The following is a 24,348-nucleotide window of genomic DNA, read 5'->3' as shown; positions in this document are numbered from 1 at the left end:
TTGATCTACATAAAGCACTGTATTAATTTAAAATGAATTTTTTATCCACTCTCTAATTAAAACTGGATGCAACTTTTAGAATATCTGGCTATTTCTTTATGTTGCAAATTTAAAAAGTTAGTGTCTGGAGACCAAGTAGGTCTACTGTCAAATATTGTCCCAAGACACCACACTTCATCACTACAGGGTGGGATACTACTGTTCATCTTCAAAGTTGTTGGAACATCCTCAATTCTTCTATGGCCAAACAAATGACAACAGTCTTTGAAAAGTGACAACTGGTACATCTTCCTTGTTATTGAAACCAAAGATGATTTATAATTACCTATCTGACAGAGAAGATTTAATAATTTTTAAGTATGTTATCTTTGACAGCTGATTTATGAAACTGTTGTCTGACGCTAAACTGCCATGTAGTCTCATATACCTTTACCATACCAAAGCATACACTGGTGGTTTCCTTTTCCTATGCAAAACCTTGCTGTATCTAGTTGGAGAGATGGAGGTTAAAAGTGCCTCTGTTCTTCCTAAAGCCTTACAATTTAAGAGATGTTTTCCAAAAACCACATCAGAAGATAACTCATGATTTTTTCTATCAATGTACAAATGCAACTTCTTAGGGCAGCTGGTAATTTGTTGGCTGGAAATTATCCTTTTTGGCTTGCAACAAGGAATACAGACACTACCCTACTTACAAACATTCAGATAACGAACAAACGTGATTGTATATTAAAACTGTGTTCTGAGCACTCCCCTTTGCCACCCATACATTCAGATCTTATTTTGCGTGCATATTCCGCTTGGTTACAATTAATAAAGTACTGTATTCTATAAAATACAGTACTGTATGTACAGTGTACAGTACTATGTTGTGTTTTAGGATGAAAAAGCTTACAGTAGTGTATTGACTTTATATCATACTGTACTTATATAGGCGTGAAGACCAACTTACGAACAATTCAAGATACGAATGGCTGTTTGTAGATACTCGTTCACAAATGTCTGTAATAAGATGTTCTCCAGCTATTGGAGAACCCTAGTCTCCCAGAATTTGTTAAAAATCCTAAACAAAAATGCCTTAGCATCTCCAGGTAGGTTCATGATCACACCACTGACGTTATTCTCCTTCAGTTGAAGATATGGCAAGTTATAATTCTCTCATTGTGAAAGTGGCATTGTATTCTTTTGAGTTATTTTCAAGCTGTAACTGAATTTTAATGACTTTAGGTCTGGTGGATAGTGCTTTGGTTTGGGGATGTCTGAAAAATGTTCCACAAACTTGCTAGTAAATGTCATCACAGTATGTAATTAGCCAAGTGTTTATTTTCAAGGAAGGCAATTTCCATATCAAGCTCGGGAAGCCTGTGAATTTATTCAATTTACACAGCACATCCATGAATCTTGCATGCTCCTCTTTTAACAGTGCCGTTGTTTTGCTTGGGCATGCATACAATTAATTTTGCTTGTTAGAAAGCCACTATTTCCATATCTTCTTTAACAATTTCTGATCTCTCTCCTAAATGATACAAGCTTCTTGTCTCACCAAGGAACCAACAGTCTCTGGGAATTATCCCAATTTATGTATTATATCATTAGTGCTCCTTATAATATTATCAAACATGCAGTTGTAAAAGGATACAGATTTGCAATCTATTTTAATAACTAGAGTGAATTTTGCCCAATCAGCATCTTTTGTCTTCCATTCTGGAGTGTACAATTCAGGAGAATTAACTGCTGATTTCTGATAAATTGGCCAATGGTTACTACCATTACAATGGCCAGTAAGTGACTATACAGTATAGTCAATGCCATTATCTGGTGAGCAGTCAGACTGATAACAGATATCTCAAGACCATTATTCACCAAGGCGAGCTGCTTAGAATACAGGAAGCTTTCTGTAGCCTTGCCTCTTGTGTCTGTAAGTTTCATCCCATGTTGTGTTATGGGCGTTGAAGTTTCTAAACAAGAGAAAGTTGAAAGAATCAATGACATTTTGCAATTCTGATGGGAAGAGATCATCATCTAGTGCAAAATAAAATTGAACAGACTGTGAACTTCTTTTTAGAAATTACCTCAACGGCTAAGGCATGCACTTCATCATTCACTATTACTCAGTTGTGTTGCAAAGAATTTTTAATAATCTTCTAGTCCCATCTTTACCTCTTTCAGTGATGAGTGGCATAGAGTGAAAGAATGCATAGGTCAGTCCTAGAAGTGATTACCTAATTGGTTCTTGCAAACAAATAATACCGGGATTATAATTGCATAAACAGTACCCTAAGATTTTCAGATCAAGATCTGAGACCTCTGCAGTTCCACTGCAAAATGTATGCCATTACTGGTGGAGAGAATATAAGTCCCCAGTCATACCCTCTGAAAGGGAAGTTCTATCCAGTGTAGGGATATGGGATTTCCCTGGCAATACTGAAGCACTAATCTTATCTATAACATTAGATGAACGTGAATGGTCCCAGCTTTGGTTATTTAAATTTCTTGGTGCTCTTCACAGTAAAGTTAATTAATTTCAGACTTTCATTTTTGCTGGAGAGGAGTCCCCAATGAAGATAGCATAGGCATTTTTGCTGGTATGATAGTATTGCTTTAGGGAGATACTGATTGTGCTTTTTTGTTCCTATCTAGTAAGCAAAAACAAGCTCTGTCAACTGAGGAATAATGGTTTGGTTTCTGATGTGCTTTTGTGTTTGAGGTGGATTCCTCTGAAGAGTCTTGAGACGAATCATCTTTTCTTTAATATCGCTACCCTTTGGTAGAGTGGACTTCTGATCATTAGGTTTAACAGAAACATATGTACATTTACAAGGGACAAACCGAGTAACTGCATTTGCAGACAATTCAGATGCTGAAGGTACTAAAGTGGCACCATGAGCAGATTCAGTTGATTTTTTGGGGAAGAAGCACCAAAAATTACAGATGTTGCAGAGGTTTTAATGTTCAAGGTTCTGCTACAGCAATAAAATGACAAAAACATGATGACCAAGGATGAACTGTAGATTATTAATTCCAATCTGAGTGACAATTTTTACATAGGAGATTTGGGGAATTCATTAGCACCCTCAAGCTTACCGCTTGCTCTCTTGTAACTGATGTGTTCATTGTACACCATCAAAACTGTCTCTTAAATCAAAATCATGGGGAGAGTTGAGAGTGAGGTGAACAGTTCCTTTCACACTGGAAACAATATCTGTTTGAACAACTGACAGAATACAAGAGTCCTATCACCAAAAACCAGCCAACCCCTGGAATCTACAGGCCAGTTCTAAAACACAGTCTGGCACCTGAGATATAAATATGACTATCACACTGACACCTTTCAGATCCAAACATTATCGGCTGGTCGACAATACTGGCTTTGAACATGAACTCCAATATCAGCAATGGTATAAATTTCTTATTATGAAGACACTGAAGAGAGTTAAAATGGCTTGACCAAAAGGTGAGAAAAAGCTAATAAAATGTGAAAGACGTTAAAGTAATCATAAGAGAGAGAAAGAGGGCTGTGTGACATTTAGATATGCACTGGGGGGAAAAAAAGGTTCCACTGGTTTGAGAGTCCATTTGCCCATCAGCATGCTAGTCTCGAATGATAATGAAAGTTCTGGAACCTATTCTCCATTTGTATGTTTCCATGCTTTCATACTTTAGACCAAATTTCTTTTCCTCATACGGGCAAATACATCACAGAAAAGTATGTTAATTACAAGGTGCTGGACCACTGTACAGCAGCTTCATCTGTTAGTTAACCACCACTAATTAAGTTTATTTTGAAAAATAAGTCTTCCTACTGATATTTATAAATACAGGCACTTGTAAGGCAATGGTTTGTGTTTCTTATCAACAAAAACTCATATCAATAAATCACCAAATGAGACGAAGCTGAGCAGAAATTATTGCTCTTAATTTTTACTGTAGAGATATCAAGAACAACATGTACTTAAAAGATGAGTTTTTAGTTTATCTTACTAGTTTTACAACATCTAACATCACTGGTGTAAGAAATAAGACAATACTCACCTGAAGTGCTGTCAAAATATTAGGGAGAGCCTGACCATACGTATCATGGCAATGGACAGCCAGGACATCCGCGGGAAGAATGGTCAACACTTCTTCCAGCATTCTCCGCATGCAGCCAGGTGTTCCTACGCCTATTGTGTCACCCAGTGAGATTTCATAACAGCCCATTTCATACATTTCCAGTGCAACCTGCAAGAACAACAGTTGGTGCTAATGAAATAGAAATTCAAGATATTCCTTCATAAATTAAATGCATAAGATTCAGGCCAAAATAACTGGCTGCTTTAAATGACTGAATAATGAATACACTTGCTAGAAAAATTATATTAATAAGACACTGCTTTTCCTTACCACTATCATGATGTTTAAAAATCTCAGCTCTACTTGGGTTGGCCCAAATGGTTTGTTTTGATTTGTCTTCACAGAAATATATGTCTGCAGACAAAGTCTTGTTATTCTTCTGCTTAACTAACCTTCTAACTTTATGATCCTTCAGATTTTGCTTGAATTTTCTACATCCTGTATTGCTGACTTTAAAGTCTTCCATTATTTGTAAAATTTCACCTAAACATGATTACAAACACATCTAATATAACAAAAATATGCAGTACTAATCAACAGTTATAGCAAAAGGATGCATATCAAGTAGAAGAAAAAAGTAAAAATGCATGGACATTATTATTTAAAAATTATATCCTTGAAATTCATTGCGAGGATGCTGTCTCTACAAGAAAAGCCACAGCAAGAATGGGTGTTTTAACCCTTCCAACAAGAAAACAGGTTTCGACGTGGGAAAAACTTATTTTTGGTAGTTGATGTTGGGTCCTCAAAGTTACCCTTCCATGGTCTACCGAGCTTAGAGTAACTCCTTGAGGACGAAACAAGCAACTACACTATCAAAAATGTCATATATAAGCAGTCCCCGGTTAACGGCGATCCGGTCTTATGTCTTTTCTAGCGCCGAAAATCGGCAATTTCTGCTTGGTGGCGCCGATAATTGGGTACTGGCGCCGACACATACCTAACAGAGGCCTGATAACCGAAAATCGGTGCTTTTCGGAGCCGATAAGCCCCGAAAATCGCCGAAAAATTGCCTTTCGGTTAGTGGCGATTTTTGGTTATCATCACACCCTCAGAACGGAACCCCGCCGATAGCCGGGGACTGCCTGCAATACAGTGCATACATTCTGTAGTTTCCAGAATTAGATGACTTTATTATGGTCTGGGTGAATAAGATTCTGGAAGTCTCATTCCTGTGGCAGATGAGGGGAAGAACACAGTAATGCTCATCTATTTGGTAACTGATGGAAGACCCTACCATTACCTCATAATGGGAGCCTCCACAAGAACATTCTACTCACATTGTAACTGCTGGGTACTAAAATTACTTATAATGTACTTAGATGATCTGTAAAGTTCATGGTAGCATCTACGTCAACAATGTTCACGTTGCCTCCTGCCACCTGTTGGGATGTGTATCACATACTTTAGGGTGTATTTAAGCCCACATACTTCACAGGCACTTGGGCACCTTTTTAAACCACCGTCATCTTCCAGGACTTGAGCATGTTTCTTAATCTTTTCCACCTAACATTCTTTATGTTGTAAAATGTGCTAAAGAGTTCATGATGAACTCCTGCAATATTCTTACATCAAAGCTTTTCTGTCAACATCACTTGGCAACAGACAGTACAAATACCACTCTACTTACAAATGAATTACGTTGGTTACTGTACTCTTCATGCCCATATAAGTAAAGTATGATATAAAATCAATACAGTACTGTACGTCTTTTCACCCTAAAACACAAACTCCGTATGTACAGAACAGGCGCGCAAAACACAATCTGAACTTACGGGTGGCAAAGGGGAGCACTCTGAACACAATTTTAATCTGCAATCCTGTGTGTTTGTAACTCTGAATGTTTGTAGGTTGAATGTTCATAATTAGGGTGGTGTCTGTACATCTCTGAATGTTTGTAGGTTGAATGTTCATAAGTAGGGTGGTGTCTGTCTGTGAATGTTTGTATTGAATGTTCATAAACCTACAATAGCTAAAACTTACTGTAACAGAATACATTACCACCTCACCTGTGCCACAACCTTTGGATTAACTGGACCTTCGTAAGGACAGCCACAAACACAGGAAACGTAGCCTCTCACTTTCACCCCTGCTTTCTTAGCTGCCTCTGTCACCACTCTGAATCGTTCGAGCGACTCTGATATGGAACAGTTTATGTTCTTTTGACTGAATGATTCTGAAGCTGCGCCGAAGATGGCAACCTCATCGCACTGGACAGCAATCTGAAAGGATGAGGGAAATTAAGTACACCTGGAAACAAATGCCTACTTACAGAAGACAGAAATTAAGTACACTTGGAAACAAATACGTACTTATAGAGACGAATCGCCTTGAGTTTGACACCTAAGCACCTGGTATGCAGTAAATGTCCTGTATTTGCGGGGGATGCATACCGCACTCTCCCTGTGAATAGCTAAAATCCGCGAATACTTAAAACCCCTCTAAAAACACCTAAAACTGCCTATTTTGATAGTTTAAACACAAAAAACCCCTCTAAAAATGCTTATACCTAAATATTTTAATAGTTTTATCACAAAAAGTGCATTTAGTCATGAAAATTATATGAAAATACAGTAATTAGTGAATATTCCTCAGTGAAAATACCGTGAATGGGTGAATTTTCCACAAATAATGTGTATATATGTTCCACACAGAAAAATCTGCGAATAGGTGAGTCTGCAAATAGTGAACCTGCGAATACGGGGGATTAACTGTATGTTTTGGCAGAAATCTGAATCTAGGATTACTAAATATTAGTTTAAAAAGCTTTACTGGTATTTAACAGGTTAACAGTCTCCACTGACACTACATCAATTCTTGTATTCTTTTCCATTTCTTGCAAAAAGTCTGTCTTAAGTTTTACAGTACTGGATCTCCCTATCATGGTCACTCAGGTAATACTATCTACCAACTTTGTGTAATTCATTCATGAGTCATCATAAACACTCAAAAGAGACAAGCCTCTCTTAACACAGAGAAATACATGAAATTCTTGATGATGATGATATATAATTAGTGACCTTAATGATTTCAGTTACACTACAAAATAACAGTCATCATAAAAGCAACAATATTTGTGACAACACCATCACTTTGCTAGGCGAATGGTCCGTCATTGCACAGGAAATCACTGCTTTTACTAAGACTACTGGTGAGAAATTTAAAGTTCATAATAACAAAGGCACAAGAGAATATCTTGAGTAGTTGTCTGGGAATGAACGTAAAAGATTTGCCAGGCAATATTTGGAGGAAAACAAAGAAACTTTACCTCAAAATTCTTGTGCACAAAGGTAGTGTGGGACTCATGAATGAAATGTTTATCAGCTTATTTTTTACTTATACTGGTGGTGGTACACAGTATAATAAATAGTATAATGATTTTCCCTTGTCATCTAAAATTGTTTCTACACTAATGGATCCTCTTTCTGACTAAAAGACATGACTTTTATATTGACAGCTTTCTTTGTCCTCAATATTTTGTTTTTAAAAGTTTTCTAAATCTATATAATAAACTAATGAAAACTCAACAGTATAAGTGTAACTGCACTGAAATGGCATTGACTATCTTGCCTAACTTGTACTACAATAAATTGATGCTTAACAAGTTGAGTCTTATTTTAGGAACAGTACAAATTCATACAATATTTTAATGAATTTCATAAAAAGTTTCATTTTCAACAACATACAATTCAAAACATGAAAACTGGAAATTTATCCATTACAGGCAGTCCCAGATTAACATTGGGGGGGGTCTGTTCCTGGCTGAGCACCACAAACCAAAAATCGGCGATAATAGGCCGATAAACAGCTTAATGGCGCCGTTAACCGGTTACTGACGCTGATAAACTGCTTACTGACGCTGATGAACTGTGTACCGGTGCTGAAAATCTGGTCAACGACTTTGCCAACCAAACACCGTACGGTAACGCTAAAATGCCATTAACCAATACCGCCTGTACTGTTATGTAAAATGTGCATTCAAGCTACAAAATGATCAGGTATGTTCCATCAAATTTAAAGTATAAACCACCACAGAAAAGCTAGGAAAACTGCTTTGTTAAACATGATTAAATTTACAAAATACAAACAATTTTACACTTACTAGACCGGTTCTACTTCTGATATCCAACAAGGCAAATTATCAGTATCATCAAAGTTTAACCAAACTACACAAATCAACCATACAATAGTTAAAATCCAGCATCTAGTTAAAAAATAATTTTCAACCTACTTAAAAAGACAAGTCATATTCTTTGCAGTTTGAAGAAAAATATTGTTAGGGCAAAAGGTACGGAAAAAAAAAAATTTCCAAAATCCTACACAATGTTTATTCCCAAGGATAAAATCACACTCCATTGCTATCAATCTTTCCAATTTCAGATATCAATGATGATAACTCAACCTTCTACCATACCCTCAACTCTTTAGCAGCCACAACAAACCCTTCTCCATAGTCAGTAAGCACAACAGGTTTCATGTAATTTTGCAAGTTTTAGGAATAAAAAACACAATCTCAAAACCTTTAATATATTCTATCCACATTCTTCATCATGGACTTAATGAGTCATCAAAATGTCTATGGTAACATTTAGAAAACAAGTGGATTCCCCATTTCAATCTTCAATTACAGATATTGGTGATAAAAAGTCTCTCCTTTGGAATCAAATTTGAAAACTGCAAGTAATCATGGCACTCCTCATTTCTGATGAGTGACAGTTAACCCAAGTTCTAATAGCTTCTGGCTAATTCTCTCCATCACCTGATCCCGTCCATTCATGATCCTGCTAGTTCTAGTGCTTCCATGATAATGGATCTGTCATTCACGCAGTTCTTTAGTTATATTCTGAATAAGAGCCATTGAAGGTTTGGCTTCATCATCTTTCCTCAACATTCTCCAAATGATGATCTCATTTCTTTAGGTCAATCTCAAGAGACCTACGAGATCTGAGGACTCCTTAATCAAACATCTTCCAACTTGCTAGAACTAGCATCAGGGTCAAATTCGAACCCATGTTAGTCCTGACATATCTTCCACCTTGTCTAGTCTCATCCATTAATGGCTGTTTTCAATGTGGTCTTGTCACATCTAAAAAGAAGCAGATGATGATGAGGCATAAGTCACTATCTATGGAGACCTTGCATGTGCCTGTGGCTGATCTTGGTACTAAGAAAGACCAGCAGCATGAGAGATTCAGAGCTTTATCCTAAACTGTTTCTCCATAATTTAGTACTTCTGAAAATGATGGTCATAAAATCAAACAGCTATGGCCAGGACTTTCTCACCTCACTTCAAATACTGCTTGTCAACTCAATCAACCGAACAGAAATAACTACAAGAAAATCTAGAATGATAACACAGGCGAGGTATCCTCTAGAAGTGACATCACTAATCACACTAAATTTTTCTTAGCCTGTTCCTTACATTTCTCACCTCACACATTTTATCATTTTTACCTCGCAACATACATTTAGGGTATAAACAACATTCCTCAAGAATAGAAAACGAAAAAATATCCACTGTCATGAAACTACTCAATGTAGGATGAAAGTACTCAAAACTTGGATGAGCATCAACTGGACTGGGGAAACCTTTCAAGTCCTCCTTCTCACAAAGATTTGTGCGGAAAGTTCCCTATGCACAAACCAAAGGCCTCAGAATTGGAGAGGAGACTAAATCAAGCACTACAGGCAAATATGTACACAGTCAATCAAAAAGGCTGTGCAGTATGAATAGAAGACACACAATGAGGTGCTCCAGAAATATGACCACAGGACCCTTTGCCCAGCCATAAGTAATGAGGTTATTTGTGACTCAGTACAAGAACATCAGAGATAGGCAACAGTTTGTACTTACACAAAAATGCACTTTGAAGTAATGTCATAAACGAACTTACCGCAGCCTGAAAGCCTTTTAAATTGGGTGTCAACACAGGGTAAGACACGCCTTTCACACGCTGGATTCCTTTCATCACCTCTGTATGGTCGGCCATTTGTGGTACCCATTTTGGGGATACAAAACTGAAACGAGAGAATTTAAGCACTAGTCATAAATATTTATATCTTTAAAATTTCCAGCTAAAGAAAATGCAGAATATTTTGGGGACCTGAACTTTTCTCTAACTCAAAAATTGAGAATAATCGAAAAGTTCTCGTTTCATACACAAACCAATGCCTTGCATACCTGTGCTAAATAAAAAAAAAACTTTAACCCTGGGGGAAAAGAGATCCCCCTCTATTGAACACCATATTCTTTGGAAGCTTGAATTTCAAGTCAATGGCCCCTTTGGGCTTGTTCCGTATGAATGGGGATCATCTTCAGAATAATAATAATAATAATAATAATAATAATAATAATAATAATAATAATAATAATAATGTAAGATGCCATCGTTCCAGCAAGACTCTTCTTTCTCAAATGATGCATTTTTCGACAACTGAAGGAGAGGGAGACGAACCTTGCACTAAGTTCTGCATTACTTTGACTTAGAATAAACTCTTGAAAAACTGTGTTCATACAGGTAGTCCTCTACTTACGATGGGGATACATTACAACGACCCCACCGTTACTCGAAATTATCGTAACCTGGGGGCAGCCTACTTTACACTATATAATGACCCCATCGTTACTCGAATTTATCGTAACCTGGAGGCATCCTACCTTACACTATATAATCTATACATATACTGTACTGTGAGTTCTTTTTATTTTTAATTGTTCTGTAATCATTAATATCAGCTAATTCTTTTTTTATTTTTAACAGTTTAAAACAGATTAAAACACGCAAAAATTACACACTAACACTGGCACAACTTATACACTAAACGGTGAGCGCAAGTGAGGGATCGGTCAGGGCAAGAGATAACATCCCAGCCTCTCAGTGCAACGTATCGTACATCATACACTACTGCCTGTGCTTGTCGCGCGAGATTCAAAATATTTTCAATACTGCCATACTGCCATCATAACTTCGAAATATCACAACTCGAAGGGCTACCTGTACAAACAACCTTGTACTGACAGGAACACTGAAGTGCAAGGCAGCTCTCACATTACACTGATGTCATCAGGTAAAAAGGGACTTCGCCTAATCTGTGAAGCTTGTTGAAAAGCTTAATCTTCAGATGTGGTAAATTTATACCCCCCTTACTAACTCATAAAAGAAACCTGTTTGTCACCCTCGAGACAAGGCAGCGTTACTTTATGTAGCTTTGACACTTAACGGTCTTAAGTTCAACGTCCCCCTTTCCTCATACTTGTCACCCTAAACAACTTCTTACTAAATCCACTCTGAGCTCAAGGAAATAAGATTCTATCGACTGTAACTTAAGATAACTAGACTTCAGAAACTCCTGGGTTTTAACATGAGGTATTTTTTCCCGAACTTTGTATATTTTAGTATTTTTGCTATCCAAATACCTGTCATATTTTTCAGACATGCAAAAATCAAGCAATTTTTTACCTGTTCATAAGGGTGGCACAAATCTCAACTGCAACAATTTCACAACAATATCCATCATTACACTGCTCTTTAAGTTTGCTGAAGAAGTAATTTTTAAGTGCTTACATACTGTAGTACAGGTACAATACCGCACCTTGAATCCATACGTGCTGACTTTCTTTAAATCCTCAGCTGAAAACCCTTATAGAAAGAGTTAACAGACTACAAACCCAAGAGGGCTCCAAGGGGAAATCAGCCTGAAGGGGTAGACAAGTTATAGGAAAAGGTGATAAATAAATATGAGGGAATGGAAAATAAAACTGATAAACTGAAATTCAGGAGACGTCAGCGGAGAGCAGGAACGAATTAGCTCCCTGCTTAATTATTTGGAGACCAGAAGATTCCACAACTGCACTAGGGAAACTATTTCACATTTTAGTTGTAGCCAAGATAAAATGTCTGGCAAACTGAGTAGTATTTAAACCTAATTCTAGAAAACGACACACTTTTTGCAACAGCAGCCTGCGAGCAATAACATTTAGGTCAGGCAGAGAAGAGTGAAGAGGGTAAATTGCATTACACTGACATGGAAAAATTGAGTACTTAAGCTCATTTATATATCTGAACAGTTACATACAAGACTGCTTTAATTAATATATGTCCGCACTTCTTCAATTTGATTCCTGCGCTAATTTTGATGTGATCAGCCATACGCTCTCATGGAGACTACATATTTGATCTCATTCACAGTTTTTTAAGCTACTGACAACAAATTTCACTGTTGATACCATTCTTAGCGTCTAAGGACTGTATTGTATTCTAAAATAGCGTTCTAGAATCTTTGCTATTTTCAGTCTTCACCTATGACGCAATATTTGACCTTTTACAAAAGATGGCACAGAATGCAGATAATACAATTCGCATACCAATTAGTTGCTCCCCAAATTCAAAACAAAGTTACTGCAAGCCCAAGTACAGATCTGGAACAGATATATACAATGCCCTGAACATCTGACTTTGTACAGTAAGCTATAAGAATAATCGTATAAGACTGAAGTACTGAAGGTTCAAAACTGATGGACTGACTGACCATGGCAAACAAAAAATGTTATTACAGGAAAAACTGAATATCAGGAAAAAGTAAATATGCAATACTTTTTATAAAGTATCTCTCTCATATAATCATGCCGACCAAAAATACCTACAAATAAACTTACTACAACGGTAAAATCTATGCGAGTTGTACATCTTATTACAATGATGAAGCTCTTCTTTGAATTTAAAGCCCCAGTGGATTTAAAAGTTCAAATGACTGGATATTAGAACTGGCAAAAACCTTGCAGTCAAGAAGACCAAAATGACAGGTTGAACAGATACTAGGAACCTGTTTTTTGTGGGTGTCCCATTTTCACATAGTAAAGGGATGTTTCCCTCTGCCTTTGCAAATTGTTGCATTTCCATGGGTGAGACACTTTGGTGACTTCCAGAATCTAATAATTATTAACATGATCCTATGAGACTTGCCAAACAACTCTATTTTCCTTTTTTCGTGGTCGAGAATCTCTCTCAGTGTCAGAGGAACAATATTTTCTAATGGTATTTAATACCAAACTTAGTTTAACCATTTGAGATTCTGTGGCATCAAAAGCTTGTGTGGATGATCACATACTGACTGCTTACAGTCAAAGTGATTGTTTTCTTTTATTGAGTGACGTGAATTCATTTTTCATGGTATAATGCTGGCTATGGTGTCATTTTGAACAGGAGTAGTAAAATATGAAAAATGATGTACTACAGTTAGGTAAAGATTTTCTAAGGATGATGTCGTTTGAAGTCCGTCTCACCTGTCGACAATGTGCATGACTGCAATGATGTCATAAGATTTCAACAAGCAATAAAAATAGTCAAACTGTAATCCCCACCATCATTACTGGTTGCTTTAACTTCCTAGAGATTCCAGAGATTCCAGAGCACTCACCTGGTTGCTTCCACGGCTTTATGCCCTGCATGTGACAGCCTGTTGATGAATTCTATCTTCACATCCGTGGGAACTAAGGCCTTCTCATTCTGCAGGCCATCTCTAGGCCCAACCTCCACGATTTTCACCTGCCTCGGGTATTCGTGACGCAACGCTGAACTGCGAATCTGCAAAACTGAATCGTCACTGGGTTGGTAATGAAACAAACAGGCATTTAACATGGATGACGAAATCTTGGGAAGCTATCGATAAATATATCAGTTATGGAAAACTTCACAAACATCTAAAATGAAATCCTTGCAAATTTTCTTGAACCCTTCTCTCGCAAATATCATCGTAAATGTTTCTGCCTTTTCCCTTTATTGGGTCAGGTGTGAAATGAGTTCTCTTCCTGAGACCCCACTTAGGATTTAGGAGGAAAAATTGCAAAAGGATGATGAAGTGGAAATAGATTTCTAAAGTCAATATAAGCATCCCAAAAGTAAAGTGAACAATAATCTATCAAGCTTGTACAAAAACTTGTACGCCACCTTTCAACCAGAAATTCATGACAAAGTGTACACTAGAAAGATTGCAAATGAGGATGTTATTAGGAAATGTGAAGCTCAAAGGAAAGAAAACAAAATAACATCTGAATGAAACGAAAAGCGAAGAGAATGAAAGCTGTATGGTGTCTCTTCAAGAACCTCGTCTATCGAAAACTCAAAGAGCCCTACAGTCCACATTCATCCAATTCTGGCCCTTGAACACAGGAGAGTTAGAAACTATACCAGCGCAGTGCCTCAGAAACAAAGCACAAACCCTTCAGGTTCTTCACCCTGAAGAAATACAGGTCAAAAGAGGTCGGAATTACATCATCTTTCCAGTAAATGAACCCATGAAGCAGACTTGGTGTATGATCAATCTCTCAACCACAGGGAACAATAGAAGGGACACAGTATCTGGTACTAAGCCTGATCTTTTCATCTTTCGGAGTACATATGCAAAATACAAATGTTTGCAAGACTATGAATGCACAGGACCCATTTTTATCAAAGATCACAAAATGACAAAAAAGCAACAATAAAACAAAAGTGTGTGCACCAAGGAAAGGGTAGTTAGTGAGTTAACACTCCTTTAAAACGTCAAACGTACCATGTTGCGAGTTTCAAAGTTTCTGAATAATTTCAGTGGACTTGGCAACCCCTCGGGTTGATTAGGGAGAAACTGTTTTAATCTGTTCAGTTGCATCACCACCCATTACTACTGAACTGAAGCACTTGGTGATTTAGAAAAGAAACTCTTAAGAGTCTTTTTGGGGAAACTAGAAGGCTAAAAACACGTTTTAAAAATGTCTGATTTTGCCTCCAAAGCAACAAATACTATAATTTTGTGAACACTTTTTCAAGGCAGTCATAAGAACAAAGAATAAAGATCAGGATAGGAAATTATGGCAACATATTACAAATTTATAGTTAGTCCTTCATATTACATTACATAAAAAAATTAAGAGGCAATGATTGAAGTAAGTACCCACACAAATAACTAAAAGGCCATTATAAAAGCGAGTACCAGAGACTCATTATGCTATAGTCAAACCAAAATGACTTTGAACATGGCTGTCATTAGCTACATTGCAAAACTTCCTCCGGACTTATAATCCGACTACAGTTAATCAGCTTCCCTCATTTTGAAGTTCTTTAATCCGGTCATAAAATCCTACCTAACCCTCCAATGGGCTGCCCAAAAGAAGGAGCCCTTTCCAGACAAGGCTGACTTAATTTACAATCTGCACTATTATCACTATTTTTTTTTATTGCACTATCATTTACTTTCATCAGTGAGTCTGGGATAGATATTGGACATTTGTATAATTCACTTAGATGACTCAAAACTGCATTATCATTATTTTATCCTGTTGTCAAAACTGTTTAATGTATAATTTCAATTCTTCATTGACTGTAATTTTTTTGCAACTATAACTCATCCTTTACTCGTCATCAAATTTCAGGTTTTTTGCTTGTTTTACGTGCTCACAGTTAGACACGTAGAACAATAGTATCAAGCTGTTTACCCTTTCTGACCTGGTATAAGGAAGCTGTGGCACAGTTTCTGCCACGTCTACGTGATATCTCACCTTAGGTCAAGGTCTTATGAATCAAATCTTAGAAAAGTGGCAACGTCTACAGCTTACTACATGTTCGTAGCCATTTTGGTTTGACAACAGTAATGAAGAGTGGAAGGTGTATCAGAATAATTTGAGATACAAGTTCATGTCCATTAAGAAACAGCACTCACCCATTTGCTGTTTACTATAATAATGGAAGAAGCTACAGAGTACAACAGAGGGTTCAAGGGAGCTGTTTCATGTAGGCGATCTACTACTAGCAGCAGAATTTCATGAAGAGATAGAGGAAATATTGAAAAGGTGGAAAAGTGGCATGGAGCGGACAGAACTGGAAGTCACTGTGAGGAAATCAAATTTTAGAGTGACCAGAAAGGAGGCAAAGAAAAAATGACCTTCAAGAAAAGTGGCTGTGTTGCTGTGGGAAAGATGTTGTCACAAGAACTTCTCAGGATTACAAAATATACACAGAGTACATGTTTGTGGGTTTGCGGTCTGTGGGTCACACAGTGAGAAGACAAGAAGTAGAACATCTCTCTCTCACTGTGAAATCAACAGAAGGAGGCCGAGACGAAGACCTAGACAAAAATATATGGATGGACTGGTGAGAATGACTGGAGGAAGAATGTCTGCAGCTCAGTTGCTGCAGAGAGCCAGAAATAGAGAGGAGTGGCGAGCCGTGATTGCCGACGTCCTTGGGATATGGCACCTGGATGATGATGATATGTTTTTTTATGCCCCAAAAAGGCACTACCTATAAAAATGAAGACAATATACCTATCCAGGGGAACATTTTGTCGAATACATTACTTACCTCTTCATACTGGGATGGTCCAAATGATAGCTTGGAAATAAAAAGATTGAAAATTAGGCTTTCAACAATAAGCAACATAGTTTGCTAACATTTCTAACTTAAAGAATGTCCATATTTCTTTTAATATAGCATAGTAGAGTATAACTGCATTCAGTCTTTTCATATCCAAGTCTATTCCTGTCGCATGAAATTCTTACTATTTAAGTTTAAAAAATATATACAAATGTTTATCTTAAAGCTCAATTTATAATTCATTAAACTCAGGAGTGGTACTGTACTTATTCTGTATTAAGGTACTTGTATTTTTCTGGTCTCATCTGAGTCTGGGACACACTCCATAGCTTTACTCAGTGTGTCAAGATAGGAAATGGATGACTGATGCTGCAAGAGAAACCAATCTTGTACATCCATCTCACCCAGGCCTAAAAGGGTACAATTTTGATTCACATATTCATAACAAGAGGTTATTTTCTTGGCCTGTGAGCTAATGAAAACACATGATAATCTTTTACATGAAATTAATATTTCATTTTAGGTGAATAGGCTACTGTTCCTTGTTGAAAAGACATAGGCTATTTAGTCCCCAAAAACAATATAGTATTTGCTGTTGTTAAGTTCTGTAATAAATGGAACAAAAGCAAGCTAAACTCATAATGTCATGGTTTTGACAAGATTGTTGAACCTGACATTTTTACTCAATGTCTCATGATTGACTGATATTATCTTGCACTTGTGTTCATTTAATCAGACCACGATCCATGCCAAAAAAAAAAAAGACTCAAGACAAATGTCTTGGAAATCAAGAACTCAACATTTTTCAGAGGATAAACAAGCAATATTCCTGAACAATTTTAAACCTGACATAGATTTTTAGGTGTAGTTTCCAATGTCCCATAACCTAGATACATCCTAATGAAATTTGTGGAACTTTGGCTTTTAACCAATTATAAACTGTTACTTTTACTATCCCTTGATATGTGTGTCAATCATTAAAATTAGTGACCATTTGTTTTAACATAACCTCATTTAGGCCAAGCATTCCTCAATAAACATGATAGGCTCCTGGAAATCACGAACAACATTAATGGAAATTCACGTTCTACTAAGATTTCATTGTCACTGCCATAAGCGTTTTCATGTCAATTTCCCATTTTTGTGGCTGGATATAAAACGAGTTCTTTCTTTTAAAATTCATGAATAAAAATGTAACACTAGACTATCCTATAAAGCCTATCTTTGAGTGTCCAGTAATAGCAATATTCTTTAAGAGGATGTTAAGAACAGCACTACTTTACATGTGCTTTTGTCAATACAGTGAGGAGAGCTTAACAACAGGTGAATGGTGAAACTGAATTCAGAGATGACAACAATACAAGCTTCTGGACCCTCCAAACAAATGTGTATTTCAAATGGAGAACTAAAGCTCTCATAAACACACGATACCAACCATCAAAAATAGGTGTTCAAAGTCTGAGTCTTTGAACAAATCGAGGTTGTGGGAAGCTTTGTTTTTTCATACTGTATAAAATATTTATTCAATTTTCCAGGGCTGTCAAAATGAACTAGCACTCATCTGGTGAGTTACGTAACACTTACGTAACGAATTCCATATGGACTTCAATGTAAATATAACGCTATAAATAAACAGTACAGTATTGTAGCTGTGTCATGCAGCACTGACCAGTAAGTATCTCCACTTTACAGTAGTTTCCCCATAGCCTTGAAATGGATTCAGTTTATCTTAATATCATCACAGGACAAGTTTTCCCATTAGGACATAAGAGAGAGTTTTTCTGAGTTTCATCATTTGTTCTCCCAGACCTATGCTGATTTTACAAATGCTCATGTTAGCATTGATATACCAAACTAAGCTAAATGTTAACTCTTGTGAGCTCAGGTTAGGCTAGATACCGAGAAAACCAATCTGGAATGTTAGGCTACGACTTGCACTCCACTGATTTCCTAAAATTTAGTTTGACATCCTGTAGGAAACACTGTTACTCTGACGCTAAGACACCAATGGAAATTGTTATATGGACGGGAATGGAGTATACATAAAATTTAGGCCAAAACCAAGCACTAGGACCTATGAGGTCATTCAGCGCTGAAAGGGAAATTGGGAGTAAAAAAGTTTTAAAAGTGTAATGAGGAAAACCTCATAGTTGCCCTTTGAAACAACTGTTAGGGAGGATGGAAAGTAATTTGGAAGGAAGAGAATATAAACAAAGGTACAAGAAAAGAAATGAAAGGGGTTGCAGGTAGGGGGTGAAGGGATGCTGCAAAGATCCTTAAGTAGTGCTTACAGTGTACCACGTAAGGTGTACTGACAGCACTAAACCCCTACGGGATACAACCTGTCGAAAACAATTGCTTTTGCAAAGACAACAGATACACATTCGAAGCCTAGGACCACCCCAATACGAGGGAACACATGCCTTCCATTTAAGAATTGTAAGGTAAGGAAGGTTAGGGAAGGATATCTTCACAGTATAGCCTACAGTACAACAAATATCTTACAGATTGCATTCAATCTGATGTTCCTTAACACCGAAATGTACCAGATTATTCTGATTGTACACCAAAATGTACAAAATATACATAAATATGAGTATGTGACACTTACCTAAAATTTAGCATCAGTATTACTGGGCGAGTTATGAAATGAGTCACAAATTGTAAGATAATATAGACTGATATACTGTAATTGTGCTTTGCATGAAACAAATTTCTTGATGATCATTTATCTAGTCCTGTTTTGGTGTTTATTATTCCTATCAGTTATCGTTGATTATTTAAATCTATATCATAAAATATCTATTGGCTTTTCAATCAATAATTCATGCTTGACTAAGAGATACATGTATAAAATTTTTAAGTTAGCATCTTAATTAAGTTTTTTGTGTAGCAGAATTAGTGACATCTATGCCAGAGTGACAGTATGGGATGTGAGCAGAAATTACCTTATGTTCGAAGACAACCATTGTTTTTAAAACCATCAATTCTTTGTGCAGTGAGATCAGTAATTATTTCTACCTAAGAAGCTGAGTGCTATCTTACTTGACCTGGTCCTAAGGGTGCGGTGCGGCTAATTACTGGGGTTACCTAACTTCATTAGACATATGGGTTAACGAATCATTTAAGATTAAAATGAAAATCAAATTCATCAAAATCACATAAAAACTATTAGAACAACCATCGATATGCCACAAGTTTTACAATGAATGCAATTGCTGTAAATGATTAAATATCACTTCATGACAATGGCACTGGGACGAGGATATAACATTAAATGTCCACTACATCAACTAATGAAATGGAATACAGAATTTAGGCCAAAGGCCAAACACTGAGACCTATGAGGTCATCCAGCGCTGAAAGAAAATATGACTGGAGGTATTGCAAAAGGAATGAAAGGGGTTGCAGCTCGGGGCCGAAGGGACAGTAGTAACCCAACATGGGGACTACCTTGACAAAAGAGTAACTGCGTAACAAAGAGTAATGAAGATTTACGGTAGGAACTAAGTAACACGTGACCCAACAAACAAACAAATATACTGAATGGAAACTGAAATGTAACCAAATTAGGAGTAAATATAAAGCACTCAATCAGGAACCTTTTCTCAGTGCCTTACAAATATTCAACATATGCTACAAGAAAATTTTTTAAAAAATATATAAGGGAAACTTATATTGATGGCATCACAATATATAAATACTATGCATAGATCCAACTGTGATTATTGCTTTGAAAAATTACTTATTTCCTGCAACAGGCTTATTGGCCTACCCTAATACCGAATTCTAAACAAGTGATATTGACCTTAGGTTTGGAGATTTTATTAATCCCTTAATCTCAACACTGCAAAGGTTTATTCCCTAAATGTCCCTGCTGTCAAGGCTTAATCCCTAAATGTCCCTGCTATTAAGGTTTAATCCCCTAAACGTCCCTACTGTAAAGGTTTATTTCCTAAATGCTCCGTTTGTAAAGGTTTAATTCCTAAATCTCCCAGCCGTAAAGGTTTAATACCTAAACGTCCCTGCTGTAAAGGTCTAATCCCTAAATGTCCCTGCTCTAAATTCATCCCTAAATATCCCTGCTGTAAATTAATCCTTAAATGTTCCTGCTGTGAAGGTTTAGTCCCTAAATGTTTAGATCCCTAAAATAACTCCTAAACGTCCCTGCTGTAAAGGCCCCTAAACTTCCCTGCTGTAAACGTCTAATCCCTAAACGTCCCTGCTGTAAATTAATCCCTAAACATCCCTACTGTAAAGGTTTAATCCCTAAATGTCCCTGCCGTAAGGGTTTAATACCTAAATGTCCCTGCTGTAAAGGTTAAATCCCTAAATGTCCCTGCCGTAAAGGTTTAATCCCTAAATGTCCCTGCCGTAAGGGTTTAATCCCTAAATGTCCCTGCTGTAAATCCTTAAATTTAAATGTCCCTGCGTAATCCCTAAATGTCCCTGCCATAAGGGTTTAATACCTAAACATCCCTGCTGTAAATTAATCCTTAAACGTCCCTGCTGTAAAGGTCTAATCACTAAACGTCCCTGCTGTAAATTAATCCCTAAACATCCCTGCTGTAAATTAATCCCCAAACATCCCTACTGTAATTGTTTATTATCTAAAAATGTCCCTGCCTTAAAGGTTTAATCCCTGAACGTCCCCAGTACTCCCTACCGTCAAGTTTTAATCCCTAAACGTCCCTACCGTGAAGGTTTAATCCCTAAACGTCCCTACCGTCAAGTTTTAATCCCTAAACGTCCCTACCGTGAAGGTTTAATCCCTAAACGTCCCTACCGTCAAGTTTTAATCCCTAAACGTCCCTACCGTGAAGGTTTAATCCCTAAACGTCCCTACCGAAGAGAATAAACGTCCCAGGTAGATTTAAAACGTCCCTACCGTCAAGGAAACGTCCACATCGTCCCTGACGTACAGGTTCAATTCCCACCATTAAAGTAAAGCGACATAAATCCAAGGTAGATTTATGGGACCACATCGGTCCCACCACACGAAAGTTCTGGAGGACCCCGGGCCATATTCCCGAAAGATCTCCCCCTCCCCCCTTCGACCGAGGGTTATTTACTCACCGTGGAAACGCCATACCTCCTGCAGAAGGTCTTCAACGCCCCTATGACGTTGGCACGGCAGGTCAAGGTGCCCATGGGTATTCCCGGCGAGATACAATGCCCCAGCACCGCGGAAACGGAGTTACTGCCTCGGCTTCTCCTCTATGGTCTTCGGTCCTCGGGGAGCGGCGTCTTGTTGTTGTTGTTGTCGTCGTCGCCTTCTTCTTCTTCTTCCCTTCTTGCCGTCGTTCCCCTGGTCCTTGGGAGTGACGCCGCCGAAAAACAGCGCCCCGCACTGCACCAGGATCCACACGACGATCGATCTGAGGCCCCTCAGAGCGGACATTTTAGTAGCCGGGGGGAGACTTTCCTTCATTTTCTCTCAGGGAAAGGCGCGACATCGGCGTTTACGCATGGCCGGTCCGGAGGGAAAGCGAGCCAGTCCAGGGGTGGGATTTTAGTAGTAGTAGTAGGGAGTTGCCCTTGAAACGGCTCTCAAGGGTTGCGTAAGCAACGGGCGTCTGTCGCGGACGGCGTCCGGCGGTGGAGTGGCGTGATGGTGGTGGTACGATCTCGCTAAATGAAGGACAACCACTCCTACAAAGGGATTCTGTTAAAAGTAGCCACACCAGGGTCCGTCTGGCCCGCCCTACCGCGCAAATTTCGGGTAAATGAGTTTCACGGGGTGGCGGTTATCAAGCGAGAGAGAGAGAGAGAGAGAGAGAGAGAGAGAGAGAGAGAGTCATTCCCCCGGGGCTAAACTTGCTTTTCGTAGAGCGTTTTTCCTGCCACGCTTTCAGGAAAGTTCGACAGTCCACGAAAGCAGGAAGTTAAAAAGTTCATTCACGAAAACACAAGAGGTGACGCCATCATTTGTTGATCGATGTCCAGGTGGCATTTTGTTTATAGGCCTAATATTCTTCGGTTACAAAGCCTTGATTGATATGCGTATCACGCCGTCGCTACAGCACTGAATCTGAAGGTTAATTTTTTGCTTTGTAAGTTACTAATCCTCGGCTACAACAGGGAGACATTAACATTTTTTGGCATATACATCATTATAAAAAAATATATGTTTATAGGCTATTATAAAAACATATATCTTCAAATGAAAATATGCTGAACGATTTTCTCATTATTTATTCTTTTCATTATTTATATGTATATAATTAAGGTTCTGTTTTACTTTGACGTTTGTGGACCAGCAAATGGACAATGGCCATCAGAAAAGAATATTTTCACAGAGGAAAAATTGTTAAAACATAACAAAAGAAAGAATTTGTCAATAAATGACTAAGCAATTTTGTTCATTCAACACGGCCTTGATTTTTTTATGCACCTCTAATCACCAGCTGATATCAGTCACAAAGATTAATGAGACATTTAGAAATAGAATATAATACAAATATTTTTGAAACTCATAAATTCAGAGTGAGAACAGAAAGTATTAAAATCTGAATCTACACTAATTCAAAGCTACAGTGCAAAGTATTATTTTTACTTTGTCAAAGTATCGATAAAGAATAGGTCAGTAAAGATATTTTATATAAATATCATACCTTGTTATTATATTTTTAGTATTCAACGGAACGAATTGATAGAATTCATTCTAAACTGTACTTTTTAATGTCAGCTTCATATCCACGTATTTTTTTACACGAATCCTTTTGGTTAGTGTTCCCACTGAGCTACTAGATACAACACTCCTTACAGATCTCAGGTAGTGTGTATCACCTGGCAAGCAGCCAAATCTCATAACTGATACTTAGGTCTGTCACTCATATACCCTCTTTTTTTTTTAATCAACACTTTGGGCCTTTCCTCCTGCTTTTGTTCCCCCCACAATCCTACAGCCCTCACTCCTACGCGAGACGTGACATTTCCCATAATCCTTCCACTTTCCCCCTCCTCGGTCAAGCCAAACCAGGGCCTCATCAGGTAGCCAGTCCCGACAGACTCCAAATAAGACAAAACCCACCCGAATCGAGCAAGGTTACTTCCTCTACCTGAAAGAGCAGTCGTTCTGGAACGTCTGCTCTGTCTCTAAGTGGCCAACAACCCTCCCACCTTTTTGTTTTCTCAGACGCAACATGTTGCAAAGGTCAACCGGTGCCCAGGCCACAACAGTCAATCGAATTCTTAAAATAAATTCTCGAGGTAATCTACAGCAGCTTCGTGTCGTCGAGTCCAAATCTCTGCTTTTGTTTTGAATCTTTCTGAATTCTGATGGTACTGAGAAATGCATCAGGGTTCTGGGTCATCATTTGGCCTTCCAGGAATGAGATACTTTCGTTTTTTAAGATATTTCTTAAATTTATTTAATCCATTTCCTTCGTTATTTAATGTTTTTTTATTTTTACTTTATGCATGTATGGAAAATGCAATGGGGACCAATGTGTGCGTTCAAATTGAGCTATATGTAAGCACGGGCTCTTGCTAGTATAGCAGCCTGTACCTAGAGGTCCTTTGGGTGGATGTTCTTATTATGAATAATGGGAAAAATCTAAATAATAATAATAATAATAATAATAATAATAATAAATAATAATAATAATAATAATATAATAATAATAATAATGAATGGTATGGAGTCAAGCAACCTGAAGTATGACAGGGTGTTCTGAAACCTGATAAAAAAGGTTCACTCTTGAGTTGGTGATTCCCTCGAATTCATAAGTAATATAAGAGAATATCCTCTATTAAAGGTAACAACAGCCCCTTAAATTCACTGGAAGCCTTGAAACCCTGAGGAAAAAACGAAGACACTTTTTTCTCAATGGGTTTCATACCCAAATTGGTTAGAAGGTTAAAGCAGGGATCAACACTACCCTGG

General features: G+C 37.6%; 1 protein-coding gene across 3 annotated transcripts in view; it reads right to left on the bottom strand.

Moving 5' to 3' along the window:
- Hmgcl (hydroxymethylglutaryl-CoA lyase) overlaps nucleotides 1-24,348 on the bottom strand; it is a 47,376-nt gene that overhangs the window by 12,847 nt on the left and 10,181 nt on the right. Inside the window, exons 1-6 of one of the 3 annotated variants that reach the window (XM_067134304.1) lie at nucleotides 21,537-21,955; nucleotides 16,449-16,478; nucleotides 13,531-13,697; nucleotides 10,008-10,131; nucleotides 6,123-6,335; nucleotides 4,033-4,221 (exon numbers count right to left, since the gene is read on the bottom strand). In XM_067134304.1, coding sequence (XP_066990405.1) covers nucleotides 4,033-4,221; nucleotides 6,123-6,335; nucleotides 10,008-10,131; nucleotides 13,531-13,697; nucleotides 16,449-16,478; nucleotides 21,537-21,611 — 798 coding nt within the window. In that variant the 5' untranslated portion in view covers nucleotides 21,612-21,955. Of the gene's footprint in view, nucleotides 1-4,032; nucleotides 4,222-6,122; nucleotides 6,336-10,007; nucleotides 10,132-13,530; nucleotides 13,698-16,448; nucleotides 16,479-21,536; nucleotides 22,533-24,348 lie in introns of those variants that run through there. The other 2 variants (XM_067134305.1, XM_067134306.1) reach the window with 2 other exon arrangements.

Source organism: Macrobrachium rosenbergii, chromosome 35, assembly GCF_040412425.1.
Source record: "Macrobrachium rosenbergii isolate ZJJX-2024 chromosome 35, ASM4041242v1, whole genome shotgun sequence".
Lineage (NCBI taxonomy): Eukaryota > Metazoa > Arthropoda > Malacostraca > Decapoda > Palaemonidae > Macrobrachium > Macrobrachium rosenbergii.
This window is presented reverse-complemented; position numbering and strand designations above follow the sequence as displayed.